We start from the raw sequence: 12,021 nt of genomic DNA on the forward strand, positions 1-12,021 counted from the left end.
AAACTAGCTTCGGCACGCCGAAGTTTCTATACCTTTTCGATTTTTCGAAACTGATCCCGTGGGAGCATTGTATGTACAAAGCATTGCGATCTTTAGAAAACTAAATACAATTACAAAAATTTTAAGATAATGTTATATTTCAATTTACTACCGTGTACAGTGTAATACGTTTTCCCGAAAACGAAATATAATGGTCTAGGTATTATTTTGACATAAATTATCCAATTGTTCCTATGGTGGCTGTATAATAAAGTCGTCTGTTTTGTTTTAAATTTTATTCATAATTCTGAAATATTATAAAAATGGTCCCAAGAGTAACATTTAAAAGTCCAAAAACACCGAAGCTATATTATTTTTACATTAAAAAAAAGTTTATTTTTTTGATCATTCCTATGGGATCTATATGGGACAACTATATCCTGTCCGACACGGCTCGTTCCGACCTTCAATAGAAATAAGACTTTTGAAATGGTTTCATCCCGGTAGCTTTAAAACTAAGGGACTAGTTTGCGTAGAAACGGGCATACGGACAAGGCTAGATCGATTCGTCTAGTGATGCTGATCATGAATATATATACTTAATGGTGTCGGAACTTATATTTCACTGCTTTGCAAACTTGTGACTGAAATCATTATACCTTCTGCAAGGGTATAAACATAACGTAATGAATTAAATACAAACAAAAACAGGTTTTTTCGCCCTTAAGGCGTAGTTTAAAATTGTTATTAACTCGAGTTCTTTTCATATTTATTTTGACAGTTCGTTTCGATATAGGGTTCAAAATTTTAAATTTCAATTTCAGAAGCAAGCCGAAAGTATGTCAGTATTTTTCGGGACTTCACCACGTATGTACGTTTTGCGAAAGTCGAGTCATAACTGATAAGATAGCAGAAGAATCGCGAAAAGAGTAGAGGGAGAGTCGCCGTCTCTCTGCTCCCAGTAAAAAAGCTTTTCTACTTGGCCCCCCGATCGAAGGCGGCGAGTGTTAGTCGAAACTGAAGCGTTCTCGCGAGTAGACGCATTGAAACCGTTAAAAGTGCCTGAGAAACTGAATCCGCGCATGTACTTAATATAATACAATATTGCCATTGTTGTTGCAACTATATTTAATACCAAGTGACGTCGAAACAACGTTCAACAGCAGTCCGTTCAAGTGCTTTTTAACCTCGTGCCGTATTATTGCCCCATATTGTTGGTGTTTGTGAGTGCCAGTGCCTGCGTTCCGGAATTGGAATAACTAACCAAACCAGCATAAATATTTCAAAGAGCGGAGGACGATGTCCACAAACCTGCAAAAGGTAAGAAAACCGTGACTCCAAAAGTCGCAGGCCACGCTTAAACATTTTCTCCCAAGCGCTTTGCGAATGTGTCAGGTTTTGCCAATGTTTTTCCCACACGTTTCGTGCAATGACCGCAAGCTTTTGCGTATTCAGATCGTAGCTGTTTACTGGGAAGGTTTCACTTGTTACTGACTGTATTTCCAAGGAAAAGGTTTTCAGGCAAAAAAATCCATTGGTTCGGAAATAATATGACATAATACACATAAATACTTGATATCCTGATCCGTTTGTTGATTTTACATCTTCTCTTCTATATGGTATCTGAATATTAAAAAATTCATATTCTGTACAATGAAAGTATGTGGGTAGAAAATTTAATTAAAGGTGATGGGACTCCAGCCCATACCATCGTAATATCAATTCTTCACATTTTTTTTTTTAAATTCCCATCTAGACTAATAAACACCAGTGTTTTTAATCGAGACTTGATGTAATAAAATGTGTCCTTCTATGGTTCATTGACTTGTTATCACTAAATCAACGTCTATATGGGAAGTATATTGTCTCGAAGTAATTACTCTATAGCTCGATAAAAGAACCCATCTTATCTTAGAATTGTCTCGCATTCCATTTACAGTTTTTGCGATTCCTGGCTGAATCGCACTTCGCACAGAAAGATTTCTTATCGCCACTCGTGGATCACTTCTGCGTTCATTGCCGTTGCCGTCCTCCCATATTCCCACTTATCAGTAACTTGGGGTATAGTCATTTGGTTTATTTCGTTTTTGAATTGCGTGCGGCGCTCACCCGGTGATCAAAAGTGAGTTTGGGACAGTATAGATAGATTATACGATCATATTAATTTGACAACATTGTTGCGGTTAGATAGTCAGTCGCCAGTTTGGATCACGTGTTTTGCCAGTCATTGCGCAGTTAAAATCTCAATTGCAGTTAGATAGATTATACTTTCCGCCTTTTATTGAGTCATCTGTATATAAGCCCTTATTTTGATTATATCTGGGTTTTTTTATCGGTTGTCGGTTATTCCCAAAGTTTATATAGACTGTAAATATATTGAACTAATTAAGCCATTAGCACACATCCCTGGTGTTAATCAGTAAATCGATATATTGAATATGTATTTTGTTGCATTTGCATTTTATATTACATTACTATTTCATTAGCAACTTGCACGTTTCTCAAAAATAAGCCTTAAATTCGGAATACCATTAAATACTCATTAGGTGGGTTTACTTGCTCATTATTAATAATTAACATTATCAACCGATTAAGGCGTTATCTTTATGGAAATAGATAAGACTCAGACGAATAACAAGTGCCCATAAATCAAAATCTGAATTCACGTTTTATCCTTTAAATAAATTTGTAATTGTTGGCATCAGATTCAAATATGTTGGTTTACTTGTAAGTTTATTGTATACATAAAAACGTTCATTTCATTAAATGGTGTATGAGTGAATTATTATTTTTTCGAGCATAATCTTAAGTGACGTTTTAGGTCCAAAGGTCGTTTAGTACCGAGCTAGTTTGTCAAATCTTATCGGCTAGAATTTGATTTTTGGCGATTATGCTTATAGATTAAAAATGACCCACTGGTGCCAGTGGCGATTACTCTAAGGCCCGCTTTCTTCCCTACATTTCCATACGTTTTTTTAGGTTTTACACCTACATACTTTATCTTTATCTCGAATAGTTTTAAATAATTGTGTCAAAGAAGCTGTCAAAGGATATATTAGGGTTATATTACCCTAACTTTCAATATATTTATGGTATAATTAACAATTAGTTGATAAGGTTCTGATTAGTACACGTGGGGGATCTATAAATCTTCAAATTACATACTTCACGCACAATTTATTAGAGTTCTTAGAATTTCGCAATCTTTATATAATTGATTGCTGATAAGTACGCAACTTTTTATGCCGGTGATAAGGCTCCGGAATAGGCCAATGAAATAATTGTGCCATTTTTTTTTTACAATTGCATGTGCTCTGCTCGTTGAGGTTGGCGACTTTCCATTTGCCAATTATCGTTTATACCTTTAGCCATATTGTTGCGCAAATGTTTTACCCAGCATTAGTTTTACCTATAACTACCTAATTATAGTAATTTCGACTGTCATTTCAATACTTTAGTTCACACTGAGCCATATCGCTTATTTATTGTTAACATATTTGTTTTCACTTTTCCGAGCGAGGAATACAAAGCGACAACTGACTATCAATACTGACCGGACATGATAAGTGTGTGTGTGATGTGCGTTTTCTTGTAAATGTTGGATGGAAGATTTTCATGCGTTTCACGATGGTTGCGTGGAAAATTCCATGGATTAAGTGATAGGCCGCAACATCCGTCAAAGCTGGAACAAATATAAAGATAATCCGGCTTATTCTGGAAATTGTTTTTCTGAAAAGATGTGAATTATAGTTTAAATATTATAATAAATTACTTTTGAATTAAGTTGATTAATACAAGGATCACTAAACTAAGGATAGACAACATGTGGTTCATCGGACGATTGGATGTCAATTTTGATCGGATAAAGTAGTGGTAATTAATATACTTGAACATGTCAGAGCCACACGTCACGATTTTATATATAACATAGATTACAAAAAGAGCGTGTGGTTAAAAATAATCTAATCTATCGAGTGCCATTGACACGGTGTTGGGAAAGAATTACAGGCAATTATAGCCTTCAAATCAGCACGTTAACCACTATTTTTACCTGTCCTCACACCACAAAGAATCATCGAGAACATCTGTTGAAAATCTCAGCAAGGAAACTCTTTTTTTTCGATTTCTACCTAGACGTCTATCAGGTTAACATATGGTTACCCTGGGGGTGGCGCCCCTAGTTCATATGGTGGTGGAGCAGAAACCACTACAGCCGCCGAAATAGAGAGAGAGAGATTGAGAGAGGTACGGATTTACGGAGAGTATTTCTATTTCGGCTACCCCTGGTACTGGTAGTCTGGGTCTTGGTCTTGCAACGATGAGTCAGTTTGTTTTTGTACGCCCAGCTGGAAACTACTTATCGCTCGGATCCGATACTATACGAAAGACTTCCTGTGTGCCTTCGCTACTTGTTTTCCACATTTATATAATACGATTCATATATTATATATTAGTTGAATATTTGGATTCACTACGCGTAGCATGAGACTGAGAAATTGTACGAATAACAGAGCACTGAAACGTCGCCAGCAGCAGGATGATATTATAGATCAAAACTGTTGTTTGAGTAAACGGTGCAACTATGATAATATAGGGCAACATTTTAAACGGAATGTAAGACACTTTTTGAGTATTTTATGCTAATTAGTTTCTTTATCAGATCAGAATCAGAAGTCTGATTTGATGATTTCGAATCTCACTTTAAAACTATCGATTGGTGTAATCTCCTTGGGTTCTATAACCAATTACTATAAATTTAATCAATATGTTTTACTTTTGCCTGTCTGCGCCCTAATTGCATTTGCATTTTCGTACCTGCACTGTTTTTGTTATTTTTAGTATTTCGCCAGGGCCAATTGTTTTGTCGATTTTCTCTCTCTCTTCGGGATTCTCTTTCCTGCCGCTTTCTCTTTGGTATTATTGTTATAAAACCCTCACCACCCACCACCCTCTCTACTCTGTTTTCCACAGGCCACCCTTGAGGAAATTCGCCATGCGGCCGCACGCATTTGCCGGGACTATTTAACCGGACGTTGGAAAGTGGCAACTCCTGAAAATTTGGTGGTGAAGCGCATAAGGTAACTAGTCCATATAGAATTTACATGGTTTAACCATATTGTAGTTCTTAAAGATCATATTTATTCAAGTGATGTGCTTGGGGTGCTACAGAAAATTTTTGTTCTTACAAATTCAATCCAAAGTCCTTTTAAATTTGGTTTGAAAGAGTAATGTAGCCTCCGGATGCATCAGTAGTTTACATATATTTTTTTTATGTATCACTTAAGAATTAATGATTTTAAATATTTGATGTTCTTGACTAAACATCAAAAATGTTATCATTTTGAAAAAATTAATATATACGGAAGAGTCACAAACACTTTTAATGGTTTGGAAACCAATAAACCAAAACCGTCGGTGTCACAGAATCTATAGAGTTTCGGAGTAAACCCGATTTTGGTAACATTTTTTTCAAAGCCTATGAACCGGTTTCTGTGACACCGAAATTTAATTTTTTGTTGGGAAATTGGCGAAAAGATATTTCTATGACACCACTAATAGTTATCTTTCCAATCCATCAAAACGAAAAAAAACACAAAACATTACAAAATAGTATTTTTAGTGATACAACTTTTATTTAAATGAGTTAGTTTAAATAAAAGTTGTATCACTAAAAATACTATTTTGTAATGTTTTGTGTTTTTTTTCGTTTTTAAATACAAAGAAAATCTACTTCATTTGTTGAAAAATTTGTTAAATCAATCTGAATTTTAGATTTTCGTGCTCACGGAATTGGCAAGCGACCTTAATCTTGTGATTATATACACCCGGAACCATATTATATTATTTTATGAAAAAATTCTTAGGTCAATATTCTTTAAAACATGGATTTTGGTTATTATAAATATGTGTTTAACCAGATTATATAGACTAGCATTTCCACAAATTGATATTGACTACTTTCTTGCAGTGGGGGTCTGTCAAACTTCTTGTATTACGTAAGCCTCCCCGACTTGGATGACTTCGATGAGCTGGAGGAAGAACAAGAACAGCAACAGCAGCAGCTAAATGGCAGTGTCGGCAAAGACGTCATAGGCACCGCCTCATTGGCCCACAGTAGCCCCGTTTTCACACGCGACGATGAGGAGGCGGCCAAGGCAGCCGAGGTGGTGGGCGTGACATCGGTGGCCACCGAGTTGGCTAACAACGACGACGACGACGACGATGACGACGCAGCCACTAGCGCCAAACAGGCCCACAAGCGTCAGCGGTTCGATAGCGATAGCCGCGACGCGAGCTCGCTGAAGCGATTGCACGCTCCCAAACAGGAACCTCGTGAGGTAGGTCGCCCTCTGAAATACCAGGCTACCATGCTATAACCCTATCCCCAATCCACAGGTTCTGCTGCGCATCTACGGTCAGACCCACGGCGATCACGCGCTGGAGAGCATGATCACCGAGTCGGTGGTGTTCGCCCTGCTCAGCGAGCGGAACTTCGGACCCAAGCTGCACGGTATCTTTCCCGGCGGACGCATCGAGCAATATATTCCGGTAAGTCGTGGATGTAACAAAAGGCTAGGGGTCTATTTATAACTATAATCCTTGACATAATCAAGTTGTTATGTGGACATTATAGCAGTCCCCCCGGTATGTCGGTGATATATAACCGTAGACTGGTTATCTAAACTTAAGTTAGCTTTGGTATTATTGAAGTCGTTTATTTTTAAAACCAATTTTCAGTAATCCCACAGTGGTTAAAATTTCTTTTTGCAAAACCTAAAATAGATTGGCTTAGATCTAATTATGATTTTATAAAAACATTTTTAAATTGATTTCACATTGGATTAAATGTGAAATCCATCTACCTCTAACTATTGTATGATATTAAAAGATGCATGATATTACACGTAATCGATTGAGGGGAAAGATATCTTATTATTTTTTGAAATAGTTTTTATTAAGGGTGTTGTTTTCTTCTCACATTTTAATACACTTAGTATTGCAGAGATCAAACATATAAGAAGTTTAAGTTTAAGTAATCATCTACACAGGGGTTACGGAAATCTGATCTTATTGGAATGAGAGATTTCTATAGCAGCCTGATAAATGATATTATGTATTTAGCTTATGTAGATTCAAAATTGTAACTATTTTAACTATTTGAAAAAATAAGTACAATAGTAAATATTCTACATTTTAACCTCTTTCGCAAAAAACCCATGTTTAATGTTTGATTAATTTTCCTATTCCAATTAGGCACGGGCATTGACCACAGCGGAATTGGCAGAGCAGAGAATATTGATGAAAGTTGCTGAGAAAATGGGCGAGATCCATAGCCTCAACATACCCATGTCAAAGGAGCCGGATTGGATATGGAACTGTATGCAGCGGTGGGTTTCCGGCTTCGAGAGCATTGTAAAGGGCAATGTGCAATCGAAGCCCAAGTCATCAGTGCTGCAGAAGCAAATGGAATTGATGCGCACCTTTGACTATGTACAGGAGATCGCCTGGATGAAATCCGTCATCGATGAGGGCGAATATCCAGTTGTGTTCTGCCACAACGATCTTCAGGAGGGCAACATACTGCTCCGTCAGCCTCCAGCTGGTCAAAGCGAACGCACGCCGCGGGAGTCCATTAGTAGCTTGAGGTGGGTTGAAACCCTATTGATCCCATAATCCCATTCCAAATAATTGTTCCTTTTTTATCTCTAATATGTTAATCGCCCAAGTTATAAACATCAAGATTCCCCCAATCTTAATTCTTTGTTTTTAATGAGCTGTGTTTTTAACATCACCCCTTGAAGTGGAGTAATACCATAGAAACATCCCAATCTATTATCTCAATTGTTGTATTTCAAAATATTTACGAAAATCTAGAGATTCTTAGACACAAACATATTATATTGTTTTATAACAAATCAATTATCGCACGCCAGTTAATTGATAGACTAAACAAGAAATGAGAAATTATTTATTTGCCTTTATGGTTATAAACAAATACCTCTTTTATGTACTTTGCAGATCCAATTTCGACGAAACTCTGGGCGATAGTCTTGATGGCAACAGCAACATCTCGGAGCCGGAGACAAAGTGAGTACATCTCGAGCATTCGAGAGACTAGTAAACTGCTAACCCGTTGTTTTGTTGTGGCCTGCTAACCAGTAACTACTTGCCCATTGGCCCATTAGCCGTAAGTCTCTGCTCGCCAGACCCCTATATAAAACTACCTACAATTCTAGATGGCCCCAATTTGCTGCGGTCGTGATTTGAGTTTAAAAATGTGTATGTGCTGGTCAAAATGCAAATGCAACTTGTTGGCCAAAGCAAAACAAAATACAGGTTATTCTTGACATTAGTTTGGAGCGACGTTCGCGAAATACTAACCATATTCATAAACTCTCTATTACATATAGCAAATCGCACAGCATATCGCCGTCGCCTTGCCCAGAATTGGATACCACGAATGACTCGGCGCTGGATGCCAGCTTCACAACCGACAATGAGCCGGATCTCATTATCATTGACTTTGAGTACTGTGCGTACAACTATCGGGGCTACGATCTGGCCAACCACTTCATCGAGTGGACCTTCGACTATACCAATCCGCAGTTCCCCTACTTCTACCACAACACCAGCAACTGTGCGACTGTCCAGCAGCGGCGCGACTTCATCGTCAACTATCTGAAGAAGTACCACGATGACGAGAACTACAATCCCACTGGGCAGGAGTTGGACAAGGTGGATGCCGAGATCCAGTTTTTCACAATGCTGTCCCATCTGTTCTGGAGCCTGTGGTCCGTCATCAATGTCACATCGGCAATTGAGTTTGGTTACTGGGTGAGTTTTACGGTTCAATGAGCTGTAAACACTATAATTGGGAAAACATCGATAGTAGGCATCATCGATATTATCGATACTATCGGAAATCAGAAAATAAACCCGAGCTTACAAAAAAAGAAAACTAAAAAAAGAGCGATACTATCCACGCAATCGATGTTTCCTAAATTTTATAACCATCGATAGTATCGATAGTGTCATCGATTGTTTGACCAACCCTTGTCAGCAAATTATTTATATTATTCTTTTTTCAGGAGTATGGAATCGCTCGAATTCTGGAATACCAAAAGATGAAGGCAGCCTATCTGGCTAAATGAGGGCAAATGTCAGTCAAGGGTCAAAAATATCAACAAAAAATCTTCACTTAAATCGAATCAGAACCGTACTTAAGTGGCCTTATACATTAAAGACCCTGCTCTCCATCTCCCCGCCCGCCATTGTCCTCGTCTAGAAATGAGTTTGTACTGCTATTTTATCTAGTTGGCCCCCAACAAGGTTATATCACACTACTTCAATATTTCACAACGGAAAAGGGAAAGATATCGAACCATTCAGAAAGACTAACTTATTTTTGTATAGAAAAATTAGCTATTTAGAATTGAGAATCGCTGAAAGAAAAGTCATAACACTAAATACTGCTGTGATTATTGCGTGAGACAGAAGACAGATTAGACGCCGACAACAATTTTACACAACTTCGATTCTTGCTCCTGTTGCGAAAGTTCTTTCCCAACAGATCGGATCGAAAGTATTACAGGCACAGGACCCAGCACATCCCTATATTCTACGCAGGCTCATTATACGATCTAATGCATTCTAAGCTCTATACAGAAACACAATCTTGTATAAATTTCGAATTTATTACTTATTCGAATTTCTTTGATTTAAAGCTTCAAAAATTACTTTCGTATATAAGTATTATTTTGCATTCTACTCACGGAGTCGCCACACTACGTTACTTCTATACACTAAAAGCTTAGTTAAATTTTGTATCGAAATTATCTTTCATTTGATCCATCGAGGAATTCAGGCGAGTACCGAGACTCGGCCAGCAACAATCATGTGTATTTTATGTACCTACCTAACTATCCCATATTCCTTATTAGAAGTTAATTGTATGTTTTTAGATTTTAAAATATTTTTGCGTATACTTTTAATAAATAAATAAATAAATATTAGAAACGGATATATGAGTTTTATTTGTAGCTAAAAGTTCCTATTGTTCCATTAGGTTAGCACCAATGATAAATTAAAGGATCTCAATTTATCTATTACTTACAGTTTCTAAATTAGTAATTAGCATAAGCAATTCCTAATACATATGGTATTTATTTTTATTACTTGAAGCGACATAAGCTTACATGATTGGGTACAATTTTGAGTAAATGTTTGCTTCTTAAAATCTACTTCTTGATTAAAGGAACGAACATTTTTATGAAAAAACTGTATTTTTAACAAATATTTTTTGTGATTGTTAATTTTTAAAATTTATAAAAATTTAAAAGTGTTTAGATCTTCTGTTTAAGTTTTTGAGTTGCTGAAAATGTGATGATTTCATATATTATTTGATATATCTGATGGTTAAACTTTTTAGGCGATCTATGAAAAACATATATTTGAAAGAAATTAATATTTTGTCGCAAAACCTAAATTTAGGATAACGTAAAAAAATAAAAAAATGCTTTGAAAACTTTCTTTGTGTGTTGTTAAATAAGTTTTTAACCGGGAGCGAATGCAATCATTGCCAAAAAGGCTATGAGGGATACTGGGTATCGGTACCCAATTACTAGAACACTTTGACATTAATTCAAAACACAATGAACCGGACTCTGACAATTGTAGGATTGGAGGCAGCCAACCGATAATGCCACGCATCTTTAATTAATGCAGCAGCAGGAGTGACCAGAAGGAGCATTTAACGCTTGACAAGCCTGCAGTCCTTTCTCGGTCACTCCTCCTCCCGGCATCTAATTACACTAGTTTACAAAATTACCACGAAAAAGGAACATAGAGAGAAAAGTTTGGTTGCTTAGTGCGGTGGGACTCCCTGATATAAAAGCATTTTTTAGCCTGTTTAAGAATATTTTATTATGGTCATTTACGACATATGTAAATAAATATGTAGAACGTATGTAGAATAGCACCTAGCGCCATCTATGAACATTTTGGATATATTTGGTTTAAAAGTGCGTAACGGATCTTATAATTTCTAGTTCTGGAAAACTGATTCCTAAATTCAAAAATAGTTTACCATTATCGTAATCAGAGAGTGCAACTGCAATATATTGGTAAATAAATTTTGTAAAATAGTGTTATTTGTTCTGTGCTTGACCGGGTCTTGTGCATTACTCTTGAATCTATTCGAAACTAACTTGGGCTTATATAATGCAAATGCAATAAACGCCCCGATGGACCAACTCAATCCATAGCTGTTGTCTGCGGGTATGCCTTTGCCCAGCCTAAAACTGCTCCTGACAGGACACAAACATGGAGCACGGGGACACTTGGGAATACAAAGTGAGAAATGTTCTTCGGTTGCGCCACCACATGTCCTTCGATATCTGTTGAGAACTAATCAGTCACCAGAAGCCAGTTGTTGATTTGTTGTACAAAGATTTTTGACCGCAGGCCGAGGAAATTTTCAAATCAGTATAGGAATTCTCTTTAATTAATGAGCTTGACTGTTGAATGTGATATGATGGAATGAGTGATGAATACATTTTATTAATTCAAGAGGTTAAGTTTGATTCGATTTGATTGTTAATTCGTTGAAAAAAATCATTAAATAGCAAAATATGTTAAATCAACATTCAGAAAAGTTTCAAAATTATTTATTGACTGATTGTAAACTGAAATACTTTTATATTTAAGGTTAAGCATTTGAGTTATACAAAAAGTTTGTTTTACATAGACAAAGACCCTGACCTAAAATGTTTTAAACTGCAATAATTCAAAACATTTTTAACACAAAAATATTCAGGATAGTTTCAAAATTATTTATTGACCAGATTGTTAACTGAAGTACTTCTGCACTTAAGGCCAAAAAAGTTTGTTTTTATTAGAAGTTTGCCAAGCGAACAAATAAACATAAGACAAAAACCTAGAACCAACATGTTTTAATGTGCACAAATTGAAAACATTTTAGAAAAATATATACCGGTGTGTGAGGGATATCATTTATCAAATATAACGAATTCTTTGATATAT

At 36.4% G+C, this 12,021-nt stretch overlaps 1 protein-coding gene across 4 annotated transcripts; it reads left to right on the forward strand.

Annotated features, from left to right (window-relative positions):
* Positions 1–992: 992 nt before the first annotated feature.
* Positions 993–10,000, forward strand: LOC119547149 (choline/ethanolamine kinase). 4 transcript variants are annotated; one of them, XM_037853866.1, is made up of 9 exons: positions 4,311–4,593; positions 4,951–5,057; positions 5,948–6,317; positions 6,376–6,528; positions 7,234–7,625; positions 7,999–8,067; positions 8,140–8,167; positions 8,217–8,316; positions 8,391–8,807. In XM_037853866.1, exons 1-9 carry the CDS (start codon positions 4,462–4,464, stop codon positions 8,660–8,662), a joined length of 1,623 nt encoding a protein of 540 aa, XP_037709794.1. In that variant the 5' UTR covers positions 4,311–4,461; the 3' UTR covers positions 8,663–8,807. The 4 variants fall into 4 exon arrangements, with proteins under 4 accessions (XP_037709795.1, XP_037709794.1, XP_037709796.1 ...); XM_037853867.1 differs by lacking the exons at positions 4,311–4,593; positions 8,140–8,167; positions 8,217–8,316 and adding exons at positions 993–1,299; positions 9,069–10,000 and having other exon boundaries at positions 8,391–8,814; XM_037853865.1 differs by lacking the exons at positions 8,140–8,167; positions 8,217–8,316 and adding an exon at positions 9,069–10,000 and having other exon boundaries at positions 4,314–4,593; positions 8,391–8,814.
* Positions 10,001–12,021: the final 2,021 nt, after the last annotated feature.

This window comes from Drosophila subpulchrella, chromosome 2L (genome assembly GCF_014743375.2).
Source record: "Drosophila subpulchrella strain 33 F10 #4 breed RU33 chromosome 2L, RU_Dsub_v1.1 Primary Assembly, whole genome shotgun sequence".
NCBI lineage: Eukaryota > Metazoa > Arthropoda > Insecta > Diptera > Drosophilidae > Drosophila > Drosophila subpulchrella.

Excerpts from the sequence above, each read along its gene's own strand:
- LOC119547149 (XM_037853865.1), top strand. The coding sequence starts at position 4,462 with ATGAGACTGAGAAATTGTACGAATAACAGAGCACTGAAACGTCGCCAG. Across the intron at positions 4,594-4,950 it reads GGCAACATTTTAAACGGAAT|GCCACCCTTGAGGAAATTCG; the intron begins GTAAGACACTTT and ends TGTTTTCCACAG. Across the intron at positions 6,318-6,375 it reads CCAAACAGGAACCTCGTGAG|GTTCTGCTGCGCATCTACGG; the intron begins GTAGGTCGCCCT and ends CCCAATCCACAG.